The sequence below is a fragment of the Ceratosolen solmsi genome, unplaced genomic scaffold, assembly GCF_000503995.2.
Source record: "Ceratosolen solmsi marchali unplaced genomic scaffold, CerSol_1.0 scaffold43, whole genome shotgun sequence".
Lineage (NCBI taxonomy): Eukaryota > Metazoa > Arthropoda > Insecta > Hymenoptera > Agaonidae > Ceratosolen > Ceratosolen solmsi.
In genome coordinates, this window is record NW_011948431.1 from 1,163,930 (window position 1) to 1,188,479 (window position 24,550).

At 32.1% G+C, this 24,550-nt stretch overlaps 1 protein-coding gene across 1 annotated transcript in view; it reads left to right on the forward strand.

The window, feature by feature from the left end:
- Positions 1-20,882, forward strand: part of LOC105364242 (uncharacterized) — a 93,381-nt gene extending 72,499 nt beyond the window's left edge. Inside the window, exons 3-4 of the mRNA XM_011502129.1 lie at positions 15,295-15,637; positions 20,512-20,882. Coding sequence (XP_011500431.1) covers positions 15,295-15,637; positions 20,512-20,882 — 714 coding nt within the window. The remainder of the gene's footprint in view (positions 1-15,294; positions 15,638-20,511) is intronic.
- Positions 20,883-24,550: the final 3,668 nt, after the last annotated feature.

Consider the following 24,550-nt stretch of genomic DNA (forward strand, 5'->3'; position numbering starts at 1 on the left):
ACACGTCGCTTTATAAATTATGTTTATATTAAAATATTTATATATATATATATATATATATATATATATATATTAATATAAACAAATCATCTTGTTATTTTATCTTCACCATTTATTATTCATTGCCTGTGAATAGGCATAAATAGATTGCAATATTCTAATTGTAAAAATATCAGAATACTATTACAAAGAATTGTAATTAACTTTACATTAATTGGCATTAGAGAAAATATAATATAATATATATATATATATATATATATATATATATATATATATATATATATATATATATATATTAATATAAACAAATCATCTTGTTATTTTATCTTCACCATTTATTATTCATTGCCTGTGAATAGGCATAAATAGATTGCAATATTCTAATTGTAAAAATATCAGAATACTATTACAAAGAATTGTAATTAACTTTACATTAATTGGCATTAGAGAAAATATAATATAATATATATATATATATATATATATATATATATATATATATATATGTATATATATATATATTGTAGTAGATAGCACACAGTTAAACATGAAAAATACTTTAATATTAAACACATATAACTGCATATTCGAATACATTTTGACATACATTATTTGAAATATCTTAGAAATAGCCTGATGATACTAATGAAAATGAGTAATATTTTATAAAGTGACAAGAATAAAGTAGATAATTGCCTTAGTGTCACGTACGATGAGTCAACAACAAATCTGTAAACTGAGGACAAAAATAAAGCGCTCTGTCCAGTACGGCCATGATGTAGTAAATAAAGCGATGTACCTTGTCTTGCGTCAGATTGTGGGTTCTAAAACTACAACGAGCGTGGCCCATTCGTCTTTTCTATTATTCAAAAATAATTATAATCAACTAGACACGGACAACGGCACGTAATATTGGTGGCGATAATAGCCCATAAATTTATTAGCTTTTCAAACGACATTAATAAAGAAATGTGTCAGATTCTTTATAGGGAGTCATTAATTAAACTACGTGATTGACTGACATGGATTGGGAAGAAAGGAAAAATTTAGCAGCCCATTTAAAAAGAAGATCACAACGACTATCTTTAATGAAATTCGATACTATTTTCGTCTTTTGATAGATTTCGTGAGAATATCCATATAATTCTCTCTCTCTCTCTCTCTCTCTCTCTCTCTCTCTCTCTCTCTCTCTATCTCTCTCAATATAGGCAAAGAGAATTTAATGCTTATCGTATTTTTTAAATCTTTCATCCACAATTCTTATAATTTATACAAAATAATAATTCGTATCTAGATATATAAAATCTTATTTGCGATGAAATTATTTTTTTATTTTTCATGTTTACTAAAATATTCACTCGGGATTCAGAGATGAGCAGAAAATTTTTGTGAAATCGGATATATCATTACAGTAAGAATATTCTAAAAATTGATACATTATATAAAACAAAACAAAAATATATATATATATATAAATAAAATGTGTCTTATAAATTGAAAACTAAATATTTTTATGTACTTAAGTATATTATTACTACAATATTACCGTGTAAGTTTTCACTTCATTTTATACAAAAGTAATTTTCTACACAAATATTAAACATCATGTTTATATAATAAATTTTAGCAATATCATATATAAAAAATAATGAACAATCTCATAGAGTCATTGTACCAAATTACGTATATAGTATTTTTTATTATTATAACGTAACATATATTTTATTTTTAGGTTATAATTTTATAAATACCTCAAATTTACATTTATTAACTCTATCATTTATTTTAATTTCATGTTTTTGCTTGAACATCTCTTTTACATATTTTTCAACGTTACGTCATGTTTAGATAAACATAAAATTTAACTTGAAAATTCGTCAATCAGTCATAGCACAATGAAAAATAGTGTAAATGACCTAATTATTCAAACTTTAACTATTTTTTATTTACAATAGACTGTGTTTTATCTCATTATTACATTCTCACGCACACGCGCACACAGAGAAAAGCATCATTACCCAGATTTTACTTAAAATAGCGTGAGTTGTCTAATTTACTATTATTCACATGGTAATGATAGATAAATAAAGAAATTAATCCAATTCTGTAAAATTGAAATAACGATGCTTCATTTTGAAAAAGAATACGAGCATTTATTATTAGACACACATTGTCAAATGCATAAGTGACAAAACACTTTTTATATATATATACAAGTTAGTATTTTCAATAATATAATTAAGATCACAATATCTGAAATAATGTCAAAATATAATTAACGCGTTGTATATTTGAGCGGGATGAGAAAGAAAAGTAATATTTAATGTTTAATGACACTCTATGCAAATTGAGCATTAAAATTCACTGCATAAAAATGAATTGTTGAAGTGTAAATGAGAAGAAATTTTTCTCTGTTATTAATGAACAATGAGCTGCCTGCAAACATACTTTGTTTCATCTCGATAAATAATTCAATCGCATAGCACGGAGTGCTCACAGGCACCGAAGACCGAGACAATTTTGAGCGATATAATAGTGATTCATCATTCCGTCAGATTCACAGACTGTATCATCACAACATCAGCAAATGGGTCATACGAACCTAATCGTGATTCATGCGATACAAACTGTCCCGATGGGTGGGCCCGACATCTCATAAGTACGAATGAATCTCGTCTCGTTGCGATTGCTTTCACGCGTGTGCGTGTACCTGGTAGGTCACGCGATAATCTCCCTCCTTCCATTGTCTATTATCAGGGTTCGACGCTATCCAGACACTTAGACTTTATTAAATTGTCTTTCCGTAGCTATATTAATACCCTGATAAGTAAGTACGTTGATCGAAGTTGTACAAATTATGATAAGAGGCGTATTTATAATCGTGTGTGCAATATGCCCAGAATAAGCAGCTAATCTCTTCTCACATATTCTCTATCCAGACAGTAATAACTCTAAAACGTAATTTTAATGCTCGATTACTTTAATCGATTAGCTACCTTTGAAGCTTTGATAGCTCAAATATAATTTATTTTTTATTGATAATTCTATTCAACACGTTGACTGTGCATGTACCATTATTTATTATATTAAATTATATAAAGTGTACAATGTCAGCTAGTAAATAATGTTTCATCTTTTCTAATTGCTTCAAGTACTTTCAGTATTAATAAAATAATAGTCAACATTCTAAGTATTTAAAGTGACGATTCCGTCGTAATGCAGTTACCTGCGGCTTAATTGTGTAGACAAAGAATTTAACGAATGAATTTCAGCTCGACAAATTTTTAACAATCAATTCGAATCTTTATGCAGCAGCAAAATAAATATCCACGTCTTTTACGTTTAAGTAGATGTTGTACAACCAATATTACCGCATGTATGGCCATTTTACACATTACACTATTACAAGTGTATCGACGATTGTCAATCAGCTAACTAATAATCTACTTGGAATAACAACGCTCTCATCGACCTATTTTCTCTCATCTATCTCATCATGAAAATTTGCTAGCTAGAGAGATATTTTTTAATAAACCAAAATTATTGGACATTAAAATTAAAGATAATAGGTATATTATAGGTAATATTATAATAATTTGTATATTAAGTTTTTTTTTTTTTTGGAAGTAATTCATTTTTTACTTCGTTTAGCAGCTCGTAACGCTCACGACTAAGTAGTCAATTTTATGAAATATATCATTTTATCTAATAATATCCTTGTATATTTTCGTTAATTAAAAAATATATAATTCGAAATATCTGAAGATTTTAGCAAGGATCAAGAGTTGTGACAAAGGACAAAGTCATTCTATTAAAATTGTCAATACAATAACAAATAATAAATAAATAAAGAATAATAAAATTAGCTAATCCAAAATTTGGTAGATTATAGACTGGCAATTTTAAGGATATAGTTTCGCTATCTAAAAATTTTTTTAAAATATTTACTTTTTTTTTTTTTTTTTTTTTTTTTTTTTTTTTTTATATATAAAAGCGAATACATATACAAAGTAGCTTATGTTTTGTAGTACTGGTGCAATGCCATTGAGAGGGAAAAAAATTTACAGACTTTTAATACGGTGAATACAATTTACATAACAGCGTTGGATATTTTTATGCTGTACCAGGAACGTAGAGATCTGATGGATCGTTTGCGGCAGAAAGGATGTTGTTAATAAGAATTAAAATTTCTCCCGGCCACACATACTATTATAAGGTATTAAGAAAAGAATTAAAATAAGTGATACATTTTGTTATGAAATTAAGCGAGTAATTGGTCGATTTATTTAATTCTATATTATCCAAATAAACATAATTAAGGGGAGCGGTGCGCTCTATTAGTTTATAGCATACAAAAAAAAAAAAAAAAGAAGTATGGGCATTCTAATTAGGTTCACCGAGTCATCCCATAAATCAAAACATCATCGAGGGCGACTTACCATCGCCATTAGTAGGCTTAAATTAGAGGAACGACGCAAAGGTGTTTTTTCCATGGCGAATGGGCCGAGGCGGGTGGCCGGAGGAGCCTCGGCCGCGCAAATTGATTCGCGAATCAGCGCAAAGGGGAAAAAAACCTTTAGCGTGCCCCTGGACCAACCGCCTCGCCCTTCATTTGTAGTCGCCCCATGCCATCCTGTTATTACGAGGCGGTGTCCGAGGGCCACGCGGGACCACCCAAAAATATATATCTTATCGCGGTGATACGCTCCGTTGGCTTTTGCATCTCCAAGCCCGAAAGAGAGAGAGAGAGAGAGAGAGAGAGAGAGAGAGAGAGACAAAGAGAAAAATTAAATGCGACCGGAGATGCGTCCTTGTGATTGTCTACGCTCGCCAATGTATTACGAAGATAGAACATTTTTACGCTTCGATTCACTCTATCCGAAGCTCTTGGCTTCGAATACGCGAGCATCGGATATTTATTCTAATTATCAAGTGCCTTCCATCAATATTTAAAAACATATCGTTTCATTATTAAGTCATTTTATTACCTTTAATGTCATCATTAACGGGCTCGACATCGTCTATATTATGAAGCTTTACTTTACAGACAGACAGACTTTTAATCAAACTGAAATGAAAAATATTATTAAAAGTCTATTCTAAGATAATTTAAAATGAATATATTCGATTAAAAATCCTTGTATTTGCTTGTCTAAATTTGGTTTTTGATTTCATCATAAATCATAATTACTATGCACCTTTTTATTATAACATGTTTATTAAAAGTCAATTACATTATACGAATTTTTATGTGAAATAGTAAATATATTTTTTTTTAAACATTCGTAGTCGAATATTTACTTAGAGAGTCATAAAGTCGTAAAGTCGTACATCGACTTAATTGAACATAACATTTCAAAGCTTTGAATTATAAATTACTTTTATACTTTTTACATTGCGGCAATGTTAATAATATATTAACTACTAAATATTATGAATGTGGCGTGAGAATATGATTTTTAAATTGACGGATATCATACTTTATTCTATTGCAAACAGCGTTCTTAGACACGCGTGTGTGATAAGTATAAAATGTTAACATTATTCGCATAAGCACGTCACTATGCGATATTAAAATACTTTAATGTTAATAAAAGTATTTTGACGTTGAATCATTTATGAAATTATCCGTGAATAATAAGAGAAAAATTAAGAATTTTAATATACAGAGAAAATAATTAATAATGAATTGGTGTATTATCTTGATTATTAATGGGAAATAATTCATCATATTTAAAGGAAACAACTCCGAGCTGACTCGTTATTAATAGCTCTCTTAATGATTTAAACAAAAATATAAGTGATAAAGCCGGTGTGCTAGAGAAAATAATTATAAAACTTTGATATCTAAAATTTGATAATTAAAACGTGCCTTATAAATTTATAGTACTGACAAATAGCATATAAAACAACCTATATAATATTTTAGATAAAATTGTTATTATTTAAATATTTCAATATTATTTTAGTAAACCACTATTAATGTTACATATATTTTTCAATCTAACTCGATGATATATGTATACACGCCAATATTAAATTTATTTAATGTGCGCGCGCGCGTCTGTGTGTGTGTGTGTGTGTGTGTGTGTGTGTGTGGGTGTCTGTATTTCGGATAGAAGGAAGATAATGGTTTAGTGATAGGAAAATTGGATAGTGGATACGCGTGGTTTTTATAAAATCAGCCAACTTGTCAGTAATGTACGTGTGGAACGACTTTACTTTATGTACGACAAGAGAATACAAAATACTCGTCCTTATTTACTAACCACCACCTATGACTTTAACTACCTATTATCTGACCGCTTGCAAAATACCTATAATACGTTATCCGGATGTGAAGCCATCTAGTCTCGAGTATCTGTTCTCGTACTAATCCTTGCCGAGTCGTGTATGACATTCGGCTCCCGGGCATTAGGCAAACCCCATCCCCTTCAATCTCATCAAACCAATACATACCTAGTTATAGGCATTCTCTTGGATAGAGAACTATTGCTAGGAGAAATGGAAGTTTTCAGTTAGTTAAACGTAGTCAAATGAGATTTCTCATTTTATTAATCGATAGATAGGGATAATTAATAAATTACATTCGTTAACGTATCAGTGAAGTAATTGAGATAGTACTGTATCTCCCACGATCCAAGATTATTATTATTAGCTAATTATGAAACTTCACAAAGCATAATTTTGTTTATGCTTATATTATACTTAAAAACTTACAATATTTATATTTTGATATTTAAATTTTGATATTCATAATATTTTTACTACTTAAATATACAAAATATTTTAAGAAAGATTCTGCATTTTTTCTCTTCGATATCCAATATTGTAGTGAAAATGCCAAATAAGGCAATTTCCGTTATATAGAGTATTAATATACTAGTCACTATTTCACAATTCCTGACTTCTTGACAATGAAATAGATCAGAAAATTATAAAGCAACTTAAATCTCATATTTTATAAATGTACTTTCTCCATTTGTTGTACATTTGACTATTCTTATCAATCTTCATTATTTACACTTTCCTATTAAGTGGAGTAATATAATGCATTTCATTTAATGCATATATTTTCAAGGTCTTCGTACCTTATTCGTATTAGAAAACATATAATTTAGAATAAGTAAAATATTATCGCTCGTGCAACAAATTACTATCGTAGTTTTATCATCAATTACAAATGCCAATAATAATAAAAAAAGACGAATAATCAACAATTAGCTGTTTTTTTTCGACTACTTGGGACATAAGTAATATTTGCTTATTATATGTTTCATTTCGAACACGATCACATACATTTTCTACAATATTTTATAATCTAGAATTCAACATTAAAGATATAGCATATAGCTTATATGAAATAGCCATTCGATAAATTTGCAAATGTTTAAATATTATATAATACAAATTATTGGACGTGCAATGAAAATTATAATGCTAACTTATATCTAATGTTATAAATAATTATAACTATTTACGTAAGATTCATTCAAGATTTGTCATTCAAGAACCGCTCGTTCTATCGATAATGACAACAACTAAGTAACGACATTAATTAAAAATAAGTTGGTCCACATAAAACGTTGTTGAATAAATAAATTCTTCTGTATAGAAAAAAATTCCATTTTCATGGCCAATTTAATATTTACATACGAATGTCGCACACAATGTGTGCCAATACGTTACAAGAAGAATTGCAAGTGATGGTAGAATAAAGTATTTTTATATGCATAACATAAGCCCACAACTGTACCACAAAATAACTTACGTACATACACGAGGAAACTTTCACTTGTACCCGCTGCATTGAGAGAAACAAAAACGTCCCACAGTGCAAATAAAGTTATAAACAATGCTTTACGATTGTTCGCCCTCAATGACTTTTGCATAAATCATCGAAAACTTCGATCGTCGACTGACTTGACAACGAAAAAATAGTGAGAGCTCCTCCTCGGACTTATACTTAGGCCGAAAGAATTATGAAGGGATTTTTTTTTAGGTCAACAGACAAATGGCCCTTAAGGCCCAGCGGGAAAAAGTCTAACAATAAAGCGTAACATGAACTTTATTCTTTTTAAGCGAATGGAATTTATCAACCCGATTGTGAAGAATATTATAATAATCATTCATAAAATATAAGTAACAGTAATAAACGCTATTTTATAATTATTGTTTAAAATAATATTTTTCACTAAAAAAACGAAATGATTTCTTTTTTTTAATCCCTGACTTTAAATGAAATGAAGTACCGCAAGAACTGTTAAATATACACAATAACACACACGTGTAAGCTAAATGAGAAATAATTTTTTATGTCGACAAAACCATAAAATTTGTTTATTCGTCAGGTATTTGGCAGGGGTCGATATTTTTAACGAATTTAATGGGAATTTTATGAAAAATAAAAAATTAATCTTCGTTTTAGCAATAAAAATGTATTTTTAGAACATAATTTTCTTAATATTGATCTTTTATATATTTAATTTACGTTATAAATATATCCATTCGGTAATGAATTATTTGTGAAAAACGATATCACCATTAGTGCCATTATCAATGCTTATTCCGCGGAATTCCGCGAATAATGAAACATTTGAGTAGAGAATTATTTCTATTTTATTGTAATATATTGTAAAATATTGTAATAATAAACAAATATTCAAAGCATAAATTAAATTGAATATACTGGTGTGGGTGTGCGGTTATATGATCTTTACTCTCTTCCTCCTCCTCCCCCTCCCCCCTCCCCATCCCCCCGTCCATCCAATCACCTCTCTGACCTCCTTTTGCACGCGGATGTCTTCTCATCAATTGATGTACTCAATGAGACTCCACGGAGATCCTCAAATTAGCTATAATAAAGTATACAAATAATATTTTTTAATAATATTATGATTTTATCTTATTAGCATTGTAGTGGGTATTCAATTAATTTCAATATTATAGTTTTTGTCCACTACGACTATACCCCAAGTATTTACACGAATGCATGTAAATGTTTATGTATCAATTACGAATGTGTTTGATTATTTTTCTAATAATGTACGCTCGCAGGCCAATGCTATTAGCTTCAATTTTGTTATAATTGCAGATTGAGTAATGCGAGAGCCATACGATTCGTATTTCACGAGTGCGGGGGTGATCGATTATGCGATTATTAATTACTCCACAATCTATTAATTATTTTTTCTTATTGGTTTTTCTTTTCAAATCGATGGACAAACCTATTTAGATTGTTATACACGCGTCACAGTATTCGGTGTTTGTTTGTAAACGTTTAATACAATCAGATATTTGACGTTATTTGATATTATTTTGCCTTATTGCTACACTATTTATTGAAATTATAATATTAAACATGATCTGTATGAATTTGTAAAATGATAAAACGAATTATCAATCATTTTAGGAATTTAATTATTTCATACGATAAAGCGAATGTATTTGTTAGATTAAATTCATCCTGCAAATTTTATTCCGAATGCATTAAAAACAAAAGAAAAACAAAAAAACAAAAAAAAATAACATAAATATTCACAACTTGCAAGTAGCATTGTACTTTAATGCAATTGCACTATTCATAAAGCAGTTGGGACAGTCGAAAATATTTCCACTATCCACGTGAAAAATTAATGAAACTCACGTAGACACATCGCAATGACAATGACAACGTTTAAATAATTTTGCCACATAAACATTAAAGTAGGCTAATTGGCCGGCAAGACTAACTGGCACATTCGAATAAAAAATAATAAACTCATTGCTACAGGCAGGAACCGATGCCAAGCAAATCGACATCTTAATCTAAGAGGCGCGTGCACATTCACGAGTGTGCATAAAGCACAAAACGCAGTGCGATTCATCACCTCTGGTGCGTGTAATTGCCCCCTATTAAATACGTGTGCTTTCGACAAGTGCCAGTAAGTCATTTGCGCCCAAGCGCCTTTACTCGCTCGTATATTAGCGTCGAGCCGATAAATTGACCTACGCCTACTTTATTTGCCGTTTCTTAAAGTTAAAACGCCCGAGTGTCGATGCGATAAATCGCCAGCATCTTTTCTACCGCGGATTGGCCGCGACTTTATTTACGAGCCACTCCAACTTTCACTGGGTGGCGCCATTTTCCATTCTCGCTAATAGCCGATTCGGGAAATTCATATGTTCGCGTAACAAAGACATTTATTCAAAGACTACGATAATCATGTTCTAGTTCTAAACACTATGTCCCCCTCCCCCCTACTTCCTATATATATATATATATATATATATATATACTCGCGCCTTATGTTAAGTACCAGGATTATAATCTGCAATATGCTGGAGCATCTTGAGCCAATGCAACGAGCACAATGACAAAAGCATCTTTTCATCGATTTCTAAATAAATGTTTCATTTGGAATCGCCTACGTAATTATTACGAGTGTAAATAATGTTATTATTGGCTTTGGCTCGACATGTGCTAGCGACTACGAATTAAGTCCTGTTCATAGATCATTTTTTGTTCATATAATAATTTGCCATGTCAAATATAAGATGAGAGATTAAATATTTGCTCAAATTAATGATAATACGGCGTATTTGACATAACTGTATCTGCAGTACCCGATTTATCTATCAATCCAATCTTTTCAACGTATTTTTCATCAAAAATATCTAAGAAAAAATATCAAAAATATAAAGAAATTATCTCTGTCTGTACACGATTATTTAATAAATGATTTATAGGTTAGCGATACTTTTACACAACACTTGAAGGCACTTGGTCTATTAACCTTTAAAAATGTTTCCTTAATACAATTTTTCCCCATTTCTGCAATATATTTTATGAAATTCTACATCGAATGCCTTCAATAAAAATCCATTGCCTCATAATTTGATCTTGGAATTTTCATGTGGCAATATAAAAAATGCCATTGAACCTTGAGATGTAATTTGCGGCTCTTGTCTAAACGGAATTCCGTTCCCCTTAGATTTCACTTTTTCATTACTTCTATTGGTATATTATTTTTCATTGTGTAAATCGATCGTGAGGATGTGGTATTTTTGTGTGGCATATGTTTTATCCATTTCATGTACTCGATCCAGCAAAAGTTTTCGCTCTTCGCATACTCTCACTATCCGCCCGTAAGGGTATCTTCATTATTCAGTCGCTTTATTTCAAGCTTCTCTCATGCATTTCAGAAATATTAATAAAGATTATAAATTATTTCATTATTTCTAAACTATAATGATACCTCTAAAATTTTCTATTCGAATTATTGAAAAAGAAAATACGCACATTAATGGAGCCCGTATAATAAATATATTAAGCTCGTAATGTTAATAAATGCAGTATTATTATTAATAATAATAATGTGAAATTATATATACTAGAGTATAGTTGATTGAATATGATTTTAATAGAGTAACGATTTATAATACGTAAGTTTAATAACCTTTTTAGAAGAAAAAAAAAAAAAAAAAAAAAAAAAAAAAAGGAATTTTTTTCGTAATAAAAGAAATATACGACACTCTTAAACACTCATAAATGTTGTCGTATCGATAGCTTTAAGATACGTAATAATAATTATTCTTTTTATTCATAATAATTATCAATTGCATGTATGCTTTGATTCGTTATAGGATTAAATATTTTGATTGAACTAAATAGATGATCAACGATAACGTTAGCATACCAACTCTTTATTATACAATCTTTTAATATATATATATATAATTTCGATAATTTGTAATTTGTAATATAATTGTCGAAAATTAGTTTAGACACACCGCGACTGTGGAACCATCACCGAGCGACTTTATTGATTTCAAGAAACAGCATTGCATTATGTACGATGTGTTCATGAAACATGGTAAAGTGGAGCTAAACATATAAAGTGAATAACATTGATTTTAGTGACAAGAAATAATAAAAGATATGAAATCACTTTATAAAACCAATCGGTTTAGATGAAAGCAAGTGAATTCGACTTTTTACATTAGATTGTAAACAGTAATTAATTTTTAGGTTACATTTTGCTCACGGTAATGCTGCCGTACATGTCAATATTATGGAATAAAATTAACTCTTTTATTACGATATATTATTTATTATTTCAAATAATTCAATCATAACAAAAAATAATGGATAAACAAGCATAAAAATTATTATATCAAGCCGAGAACGAAGTTGTCGGACTATCATTTACGACAATATATATTCTTAAAAAACTTTACACACACATATATATATATATATATATATATATATATAGGTTGGGATAAAAAATAAAAGAAAAATAGAATAAATTCACTCCAACTAGCGATGAGTATTAAAATACCAACAGCCCTGAAAATAGAGATAAATTAGATTTGCTAGGTTAATCTTCTATTACGTAAAAAATAATTAAACGATAGCCGCGCTGATTCTTAACAACTTACCACATAATAATTGCTTACAATTTAAAAATTAATGCGAGATAAATAATAATTATTACTTGACCATGATTTTCATCATCGAGAAATGGAGATTCATTGCACCAAGTATAATCCCAACCGGACAAGAAAATCAACTAAATAATTTCATTCGAAGCTGGATTTATTCCTCGTGTATCGGGGCACTAAGTATGTCCAATGACAATAATTGCCTTAAGCGAAATTAAATTGTTTTACATGGTATTTTAATATCGTGTATTGAATATGACGCCGTGAGAAGTTGGTGAAAACTTCTCAAGTGCGGCATTGTGCTTAAAGATTAAAACATTATTACAAGGTCGTATCGATGATACCGATGTAATATTTCGAAAATATACGTGACACGTTCGCTCGGAAGGGCATGCGTAAATTAATGAAGGTAATGGAGAATGAACGATCGAAAGAGGGAGAGAAAGTAGATGATTATAATGGAAGTTACGAGTGGCGTCCAATTGGACGATCGAAGCCTTTCGGATATTAATAATAATACTACTTTGCCATTTATCGATTAAATGGAATAAAAACGAGCAAATTAATAATTGGGCGGGACGTAATGTTTCGTCGTAAATGCGTAATCCGACGTACCTGTTAGCAAGCCCATAAGGGATGACACATAATACATCGAACGTAGTCGAAGAAGAAGAAGAAGAAATGCAATTTGGAAAGAAGTCGTTTAACGCTCCGAGGTGAATCGCGCCATATGACAAGGACGTTAATGCCAGTGTCCGTGGCTTCTGCATCTTTCGCGAAAACCTTACGGACGACGCTGAATATATTTAGCCGTGAGTAAAAAGCTCGCTAATTGCCTCTTAATACATGGGAATTACGAGGACACGCGCCTGCCGATAAATCGCTGGGCCTTTAACGATTCCGCGTAGGGACAATATAACGGCCGCGAGGGACTCCCGGGGAAGACGGGGGAGGACCGCGGGAGAGGCGATTTATCAGGCGGCGGTGGCGGCAACGGTCGAAATCGCCCTCCCCAGAGTAGCAATAACTACGTACGAGTTGTTCCGTAAATCACCGGCTAATATGACGCAGCTGTCTCTTTGCTACCGTGGGTTGGCGTGTGCGCGTGCGTCGACGCACAGCCTCCCGACTAGCACCGACCCCCTCCGACCAATATGCGCTGCTCCTCCTTTATTATCATTCGAGCTACGGATATCTGCGACCTTTCTTTCCTCCTCCTTCCCTCGGCACGGCGTCATTCGTACGGAGCACGAGCATTTCATTTTAATCCGAGCATTTAGGAGCGATTGAGAGAGGGATTGAGAGCGTACGAGTGTCGAGTGCAACTAGCGAGAGCCGATGCGTGCACTGATTTAATATTTTTCTCGCTATCTATCTATCTCTCTCTCTCTCTCTCTCTCTCTCTCTCTTTCTCTCTCTCTCTCTCTCTTACTCACTCTTTATTCTCTCCTTTTATCGCTTATAATTCGAGAGATGCAATAATTTTAGTGCTGAAATTCAGGGCCGACGGAATTGTTATTCTATTAAACAATGGCAATTATGCAGTGTCACATTTCCTGGCATTGTACAACAATTTTCGTATTAAAGACAATCTTTTTTTTCTCCAATTTTTTTTTTGTTTTTTGTTTGACTTTTTTTTTTTATTTTTTTTTTTTTTGTTTTTTACGCAAAGAAAGATTTACATTCTATATTTACTTTATTTTCTTGCATAAATCATACGCGCTGCTTATTCGAATTCCTTTTCATAATCATATTATTGTGTCTTATATTTTCAACTTATTACTTAGTTCAATGAGACCATTAACGTCATATAAATATTTCCAAGTTAATGTTCGTGCAAAGCGAGATAAGCTGTATTCGGATTACTTTACTTTATATATGTCGAATGATGATTTTTTGTTTTAATTTCTGTTTATGTTTTTGTTTTTGTTTTTTTTTTTTTGTTTTTTTGTTTTGTTTTGTTTTTTTTTTATTTTCAAAAAACGATCATTACACGTATAAATCTTTTATAAGATTTATTAACTTTCTTGTCGATTGTCTTAAAAGTCGTGCAACATGTAATTTCCAATGCAATTTATCACGATAGTTATTAAGATAATTCACACTGCGCTACATATGCACGTAAATGGTGATATTAAAAACATAGTAAAATATTTATGATAAATTATAATTATATGTAAAAATCATGGAGCGAATTATTAAAATTTATTAATAAATTACAGAGTCGCAATCTTTCTTTCCATCGACAAATATTCAATTTAAAGTACAAATATACTTCGATAATCAGAGGACGCGTTTAATTAACTAATTTGTTGCTTGGGAAATTAAATTATCCTGTCGTTAAATTGTATGATAAGGACACTAGCAGTGCTTAAGAGTTGACAATTTTCGTACAATCGTGCACACGGTTAACGAATTCAATAGTTTAGTTTCTTGTGACGAGCGACGTGTTAAATAATGTCTTTGTGTATACTCACTTACATAATTGCCATTATGGCGGCAATAAATTAAGTACTCGAACATCCTAATGAAATGTCATTACCTTAATTTTTATATAAAGGTCGAGTGATAAAGCATTTTCAATAGGCATAATATTTGCAACGTAAACGGCTTATTAATAAGACTCTCTCGCCTACTCAACCTACGACTAATTGACTTGATAAAAGAGAAGAAAAAAAAACATTCGAAGGCCAAACGTGATGAAATATTATCTCAAAGACTAGAAGAAAGCGTTCCCTGTACCACGATATTGTTATTTACCAAATTTTAATCCCCTTGCCACACGCGTTGTATAATTACATCAGCCATTGTCGTTCTTATTCGCCCAATCAATTCGTCTAATTTCTCCTAATCTACAAATTTCAGGATTACGCGGACGACGAGAACGAGGACGAGAACGGGAGCTCGAACAAAACGACGGCCAATTCCATCGGTACGGCATCGCGCACAACGCCGAGCACAACGACAACCACGACTACGACGACGACGTCAACGACGACGTCGACGACTGCCCGGGCCCCCGTAGCCAATAACCACTTTGAGCGCAAGGAGCCGAGAAGCTACGACAACTACTCCAACGGCTATCAGTCCAAGAGCGAGTACCCGGCGATGTCCGCTCACAGCGCCCTAAAGTGGCAATACCTGGGAACGCGGGAGACTGTAAAGGAGACTCGCAACAGCATGACGCCCTTCGCCAGAAACAGCAAGTGTAAGTTAAGCGATCCGCGAAGGGCCGACGACGGTCAATGATGACCATCCGATAAGCGCGGCTGACTTCTCGGGCTCGTTAACGCGCACTTTTCTTAGACTGCCGATAGTGAAAGCCCGGTCACTCGGTGCACGTCACCGTTGAATTCATTACCCAGATGATAAATGAAGATTCGGTCCTTCATCCGCGCTGCATCGGTGAGTCTGGCGATATCGGTTTTCAACTCTGCAGCAGCCGCCGGCTCTTCTCCGACTCTATCATTATCAGCATAATAAACAAGCAAGGAGAAAGTGAAGCGCGAATAAATATTTTAATTATTTACGATATCGACTCTTTTATTATATCGCGGCACTAGATAACTCAGCTTGGGCGACATTTTATCCAAATATTTTCTCCTTTTCTCTCCACTTTTTTTGAAAGACTGAGGAGAGCTACATTTCATCGATTTCGCCAAATGCTTTCTCCTGATGGATTATCCCCTCGACTCTTTCAAATGCTGGATTAATTAGTCGAAACTTGTAGTTAACGATTGTCATTGTCGAATAATTCAAATGAAATTTGCCGCGCAATGACGTATGCGTTTACCTACATTTAGAATTCAATTCTCCTCTCTTTCTTTCAACGATAATTTCGATCGCTTTAAATTGCTATTTAATTATCGTTATTGTTCATTCGCCCTTACCTTCGTTGTTCTCGTTAATATTTCCGTCTCTGTCAAAAAGAAAAAAAAAAAAAAAAAGAAAAAAAATTTAATGTTTTCAGATGAAGATTTCTGACCCTTTTTGTGCAGCCTAATGTGTCCTATCAAATGCAAACTTTCACTATAATTCATGTTCCCGTGGTATTTTCAAAATATATTACGAATTTAAAATAATGATATGAAAAACTTCACTCGTACACGAGTTGAATGTTGATGCTTAACTTTCTTTTATCGTGGTTAGAAATATGATTGTTTTTTTTTTTTTTTTTTTTTTTCACAGAATCTATAGATTGGATGGATGCATGCATAATTTTGTACAAAATTACAAATACTTGACAATACTTTTTATAAATAATATCATTAAAGGATATTAATGCAGACCTTAAGGCATATATTACGTATATATTATTAAACATAACACTTAATATCTACATTTTTAGAAAATAATCTTAATGAAATATATTTATATTATTTAATAATAAATCTATCATATTCACATTTGCTTTACTATTTTCGAAATTGCTAATGCGTGGATGATATTGGCAAAGATATTGTTAAAAAAAAAAAAAAAAAAAAAAAAAAAAAAATTTTTCCTACAAGTGTATCTTATAGTTGCAATTTTACTGTCTTAATTATTACTCATTATAATAAAATATTTATTATTTTTCATAACATGAAGCTAATTATTAAATCGTATTTTAAAATTTTTTTTGGAAACAAAAAGTGAAATAAGTGACTTTATTAAAAGTCTATGTCACATTCATTATCTTTTGTTGACTGGCTTTTCAATATTAAACGATGGCTTCTCTATTGTTAAAGACGATGATTTACACTTGGGCCAAAGATTGATAAGAAAAAAAAAATTATATAAATAATAATGCAAATGTTTTTAAATTCGGAGAAAATTGAGCTCAAAGCATGCTCTTGCGCTACAATAAAAGTAATATTTTGAAAAGCGGCGAAAAATTAATCAATATTAACTTCAAGGCTATCGAAACCTTAATAATTTATCTCTCAATAATCAACGACGAGATAGTGCTTTATATCTTTTATCATTCTTTATATCTCATGCAAATCGCAGGTAATTGAACACATAATAAATACGGCGTTTTATGCTGGCTTTAAACACTGTTAATGCGTATTACGAAGACATATTTGCATATAATGAGTCGAGGCTCAAAACCTTAAGAAATAACGAACGCCGAATTATAGCGTTTGCACTGGATTTTAATTGAAGAGGCAATCGCATCCACCTGCATGGTTTTTAATTATCGTAAACAAAGTTCTGCGACTGAGCAAAGTGTCGGGCTGATAATGAAGAGTCGCGTTTCTCCAAGAAGGCGTAACTCAAACACTTTCTCATTAATTGCCTAATCACATACGTTAAAATTCTCGGTTTGGTGGTCCGCGTTAAAATTCGCGCCGCGCGAAATCGATGTCGGACACGTTCCCCATGGCCCGACCATTAGTCGCACGCGGATCCTTGCGTATTACGTCTACGACCTAACGGAACTGGTTTTCCTTGAAACGTCTTTGTTACTCTCGAGCACAATCCCATGTGCTCGATGTCTGCCCGCTTTTCGACTTGGCCGCAGCGTAGCGACCGTGGCGGCTAGGCGTGGGACGCGGGGAGGAGTGAGAGAAACGAAAAATTTTGTGGGATTAAATACAAGTGCCGTGCTCGTTGAATGATCGGTTGCACTTTGATCGTACGCGAAACGGCGAGAGGAATATGAAGTGTCAATTTTACGTGCTTTGCTGCTGACGTTCAGTAATCATTGGATACTGCGACTTCTTAATTCAATGTTGGTTGGAGATTTTTTTCTTTTCATGAACTTTGGATGCTTTAAACATTCGTCAGTGTGTTAAATTTTGGTGCTTCTACGAGACATTTCCATTAAACGGCGTGGAGCTGTAAATTTTCTAGTTAATAACTTAATAAATGTAAAAAAAAAAAAATGTCAAAGCTCCGATAGTTGGATTAAAGATCGATTTGAAACACTTTTGACTTTTCCCAGACATTTCAGTTTGCCCATTCTTTCAGCGATGCATTAAAGCTCTGCGATAAACTGTATTTGACGCATTTAGCTCGAATTGTGTCAGAAATTATTTAAATAATAGCTACAAGTAACCATATTTTTATCGACTAAATATTCGATCGCCGCCTCGCAAATAATAAATACAAAGAAATAACGGACAATTATTACTCACGTTTATGTTTCTCTGCGCTTCAATTAGGATTTCTCCTATACATTTTTCTTATTTCGCTGACTATACTGAGCCAAGGTCGCATCTTTTGAAGTTACAAAATGCCCGACCCTAATAATACACCTCGTTTTATTGGTGCAAATTTTAAAAATGTTTTAAAAAATATTCAATTTCATTTTTATGAAACTTCGGCCTTCACTTTTTATGGAAGCACATCATGCACTATTACACTCAGGGTGCTCTTACATAGTCGATCTATCATCCCATCCCATCCCTCCCTCCCCCCCCCCTCCCCCCATCCCAAAAGAAACCAATATTATTTTTCAATTTATTCTTTAATATCTCGTATTTTTAATAATTTAATTCCTAATTTTAACGATATCTTGTGCATTTTGCAATATATATATATATATATATATATATATATATATATATATAATGATAGTCCATACGACAATATTTGTTGATTTTAAATGGCAACAGTTATTGTCGATAATTTATTGACCTCGACGATTAATCTGTGCGCAGCTTATTTTGCAAGATATCCAAAAACAATAAAGTGTAAAAGTATTTGTAATTAAATTTTGACAAAAGTGACGGTACGTTTGGATTTTCGTTAAATCTTCATTCGCTAAAATATAATACTATTATTTGCTTTCTAACTAATATCTTTAACAAATGCCGAGGACATTTACTTTTTTTAATCATGCACAGTTGTTAATTTAGTATTTCATTGATTTATTAGAATTTATTTCAGTCAACGCGATGTTGCTTCCTTGAGTCGCTTGTTTATGGATATTTTAGCACCTTCCTTGCCCCAAGATCACAGAAACCGATATTATTTATAGTTTTCGCGTTATTATACTTGAGCTAAGCGTAGAAATATAAAATTTACACCTCTATAAATAAGATCGATCTTAAAGGGAAGTATGGACATTACAAATATAAATTAAAATTAAAAATGAATGCTGGCTTTAAGTCAATAAGCAAATATTCAAATATAATGAAATTGATTTAATAAACGAGTCTTACATTCTCGATAATAGATATGTGAATGCCATATACATCTACCACTAACAAAAATTGTTGAATATTATTCAAGCGAATTTAAATTATTAAATTTATGTTTGTTTTAGAAAAAAAAAGAAGAAAAAAAAACAAAAAACAAATATCAAATATGATCATCATATTATTTTATTAATAGTTACGATTAATGATGGTCTCATTCTCATTATTTTTCTGTTTCTATTTTCATGTATTCTTCCTTCATTTAACAAATGATATATATAATATAATATGCTTATAAATATACAAATAATATAATTTAAATTACTTGTAATGAGGGCAAATGCTTATATGAAATAAAACAATTGAACAATACATTGGAATTTCTAATCTTTTTTAAATGTTTTTTCAAATAAATATCCTATAAAGCTAGTTATTTTAATGTGCAGATTAATAAGCATACAAAAATAAGTAATAAGATATTATTATTAAACGTTTTAATGTGAAATGTATTAATGAAATATAAAAATTATACGAACTTGTAAAAGATATTTTCCTCATAATATTCGGCACATTGTACTCTCTTAAATAATTTAGTATGAAATTATTAATCTTGAATTGTTAAACAAAACAGGTTATTAAAGCATAGCATTTCAAATTTTCTAAACAATACATGCATTACCTTTAGCAAATAATATATAATATTATTTAAATAACAATGATGAGGATGCGATTCCGTAGGTAGGTGATTGTGTAAGGGTCCAAGTCATTGCTCTTAAGTTGATACGCGTAAAAGCATATATAAGCATGTTGCCGATGAAAAAAGAAAAGCCGATAACTAATGCGTGAATGTCGTATAAGTAAAGCTAAGGACTGAACGATTTGGAAAAGAAATTGGCCCTGTAGACGTGCAAATCCAATTGCAAGTCGTCCAAGTACAATTCTCATCAATCTGTTTCAGCGGCGGAGATGAACTTAGCGCACAGTCACGCATTGCGCGTCGCAAAGGAGGGCAGCTGCCAGTGGCCGCGTGCGCGGGTCATCCCCGTGCGCGACGTCTACCCCAACTCCACGGCCACCTACATTCCCCACTGCGCGATCCTGCACAGATGCTCGGACGACACTGGTTGCTGCAGGTCGGAGACGCTCACCTGCGAGGCCAAACACAGCCAACGGGTCGAGCTTTACTTTTACGTAAGTAGAAGTGTGACGAACATACACGCTCAGACACGCACATTATACTTGAGGAGCCTGCGCAGCTTGACCATAGGATGGCTTTGGCCATGGGATTTGCCGATGGCATTGATGCTCGATCTACTAAATCTGCGATAATACCCCGGAGGCGTTGGCTACTAGGGGATGGGATATTCGGTTATTAACAGGGTAGATTACAAGCGGTCGATATTAATGGATAAAACTTGGTATTCGATAACGACAGAGATAAAGCGATTGATTTCATTTTAATTATAATTTTAACGACCAAACGACTGCGTTTTTGTCAATTGTTGAAGCTTTCTCTGTATTCAATTGCCCACTACAATATGCAGGCTCCTAATTATTTTGATGATTGGGGGGGGGGGTGAAGTATTTTGATGAAACTTAGATGCCTCGTATAGAAACTAATCGAAATAGTTAGTTTAAAAGGCTTTCATACGCTCACTTAGAATCTTTGTTCATAGAATAAGGTAGAGGAAGATCATTATGTTAAATAGAAATGAGTATGCTTTATGATTATATTATCAAGTTTTGAAATTACTTGGAAGAATTATGAAAAATGTTGTGATGATAGGAACGTTCGGGAAATGTACGGACCTACGAAGCACAAAAGTTACAAAACTTACTAGATGAAATTCACGGAAAAAAAAAAAAAAAAAAAATACTTTCCACGTTTGCCAATTATTGGAAATGGATTAGGCATTTATTAATACTTTAAATTCTTCGATATGTAAACGCAAAATTACAAATACCATTTTTTTTTTTTTTTAATAATTTCAGATCGCTTGACAATCTTCACGAAAATGACTTATTATTCATAAAAAATCTTAAAAATTTGGATAGTGAAGAAACGAGCAAAGTTTTTCAAATTCATATTATACAGACGGCCAATAATAACTATAATATTAAGTGTTTAACTTTTTAGTATTTAAATGTTCATTACGATAAATTTTGAATTACCATGTTAATGTAATCCTAGCGTATAATCAATCAGCAGATTTTTATTTCACAATTAATTAAATTTACATAAATAAATTAATAGTGTCCTTTCGAACAAAGAAAATATCGCTTATTTGTAAGATAACCGTATGCCCGTTGTTTATCTTTATGGATTTTAATATCTTTGATGCGGGTAATTAATGAATAAGTTTACGATGCATTAATGAAAAGGAAAGTTTTCAATAACAAAGGCAAATGAAATATTATACGTTCGTGTAAATAAAAGCAACGACAAAAATTTTAAATAATTAACTTAAAATGCCGATTATAATAATAGTAATTGAAGAATGAAATCGTCGTAATTGTGAAAACAATGGAAAAGAGTTTAAATTGCATCGTTAATATTTGTTTATATAATTTGAGAATACATGTATTACAGTCTACTTAATGAGGATTTGTGCATTATAAATTTATCTTAAATTATTATGGCTTACGAATTATAATTATCTGTTGTTGTTGAAATAATTTCTATGACTTATCATTGTGAGATGTTTAATTTTTCTTTAATATAATTGTCTTTAACGGATAAAAGAGACGGTTAACGGATTTATAGCTGGATACATACCCCATTTAAGATAAATTAAATCTGAAACGATAACGAATTCATTAAGACATTATTATTATCTGACATCTAATAAATTATTGACAAACGTAGAAAAAATTATTTTTCATCGATGACTTCCCAGCGTACAATTCGTGTAATGCCAACGTCATTGTGATGCATAATCGATTGATGAAACCGTGAGAACTCTCAATTTTAATATCTTTAATAACTTGTGCGACTGTTTGAAAAAAAAAAAAAAAGAAGAAAAAAACACTTATCGCTACTATCATTCAGCCATTTTACAAATTGCCATGAATAGCTTCCTTAGAGTGTCCAGAGGGCAGCAATTTTTACTTATCCATTATCTAATAGAGTATAAAAGCGATAAAGCGAAATCGCACGCTCGAGAGTCCATCGCTTTCAATTAGTATAAATACATAATTCATAAAAATAACGCTGCAACGGCGAAGGCAAAGAGTCGATTAGCGAGAACGACCGACGACTGCCGAATGAGCCCGAACGAAGCCGCGGACCTTCGTAGCGTCAGCGTAATGTCGGCGGCGGCTACAAGGGTGGTTAAAGCTGATAAAAACAAAGTTGAGACTCGATTAATGTCGGAGTCTGCGGGCTGGCGTGGCTCTCCGTATCCGAATGACGCTCCTGATCTAAGATCGAAGAAGGACCTCCCAGAAATCGGGCTCTCGACTTGGGTTCTCGAATGGCTTAGAGGAGGATAGATCCTGCGTAGCCGTCGGGGGATCTGATCTTACATCGCTCGCTAACACATCAAATGCCTCTCGTGATTCCTCGAAATATTCTCGTTACATTAATACGAGTATCGATGCGCCCAGGCAACCTTCATCGCTCTCCTTCCACCCCACTACCCCCTTGAACCGCCCACCTCCCGCCAACTTCACACCTCGCACCGGCGCCGCTCACGCAATCAGTTTCCGAACGTTCCCTCGGCCATCGCTTTTTCATCAACATTTCCTTTTCAGCAGCGGCCATGCCCATCGCACATATTCCGAGAATTTTACTCCGAGATTGTATAATGTGGCATTTTTATGCGTCCACGCTCGATCACACGTTATATGCATCTTTTATGCCGGTCAAACCGTTCGACTGACACCATTTTAATGGTAATCGAATTTTAAAAATATATGAATACTACTTTATTCCATTTACGAGATTACGCAAAAAAGTGCCGGAGTACATATATATATATATATAGCTATGGCCGCACATTGGCGTCCTCTTATCTCATAAAATTTTTACTCTTACACGTTCTTTTTATATAAAAAGTAGCACTCGCTACCATAAAAAAAAACTATATACCATAGACTATATATAGTTGCATGCTGTATTTCAGCAGTGACTTTCTTATTCGACATTGCTTTATTGGATTTACGAACTCGTGTAAATTAATGTAAATTTATCAAGTATTTCTTGAAATTGTGCCGAATTATAATTTTATTGGGCAAACGACATTAAGATTCGTACCCCTTGATCTACAAATGATTGAGTTGAAACAAAAACAAAAAAAAATAAGTTTATAATGTTTGGAAAAATGTTAAGTATTTGGATGGCCTAAGTAAAAGAGATTTTTTTTTTTTTCATTAAAATGTTAGATATATTAACGTATGACTTAAAATTAATTTGTCAAAAAATTTTCATTTATTTTGTCTCGTTTCTTATGTGAGACGCGAGCATTTATACTCGAGACATGCGATACTGAGATACAATGATGATAATGAACATAAATAAATAAATAAAATATCCAATAATGAAAACTAAATCAATACGCCCCATTTACGTGCGTAATTTTAGATTTAATTTATTTAGTAATTTAAAAAATGATGTATATAAATATTCCATTACTTACATTCATCTTCTACTTCTTTTTCTTCTTCTTCTTCTTCTTTAAAACTATTGATATTTACGGCTAGAATAAGTCACGTATTGTCATGGAATCTAAAAACTCTCGACTCGAAATTTCTTAATTGTCATAATACAAAATAATGAAGCGATATGTATCGTTTCGATAATTAAAATTACGCCATTGAAAAGATGATAAAAAAAGAAACAAGAAAGAAATAAAGAAGAAAGGAAATAAATGATGGATAGTTGGAAAATAAAATCCAATGTTTTTGTAGAGAAAATAATCCATCGTAAAATACACGAGCTTTTCGCGGTTGAACAATTATTCAAAGTGCTTTTTCAGTAGTAAAGCACTGCTTCGCTA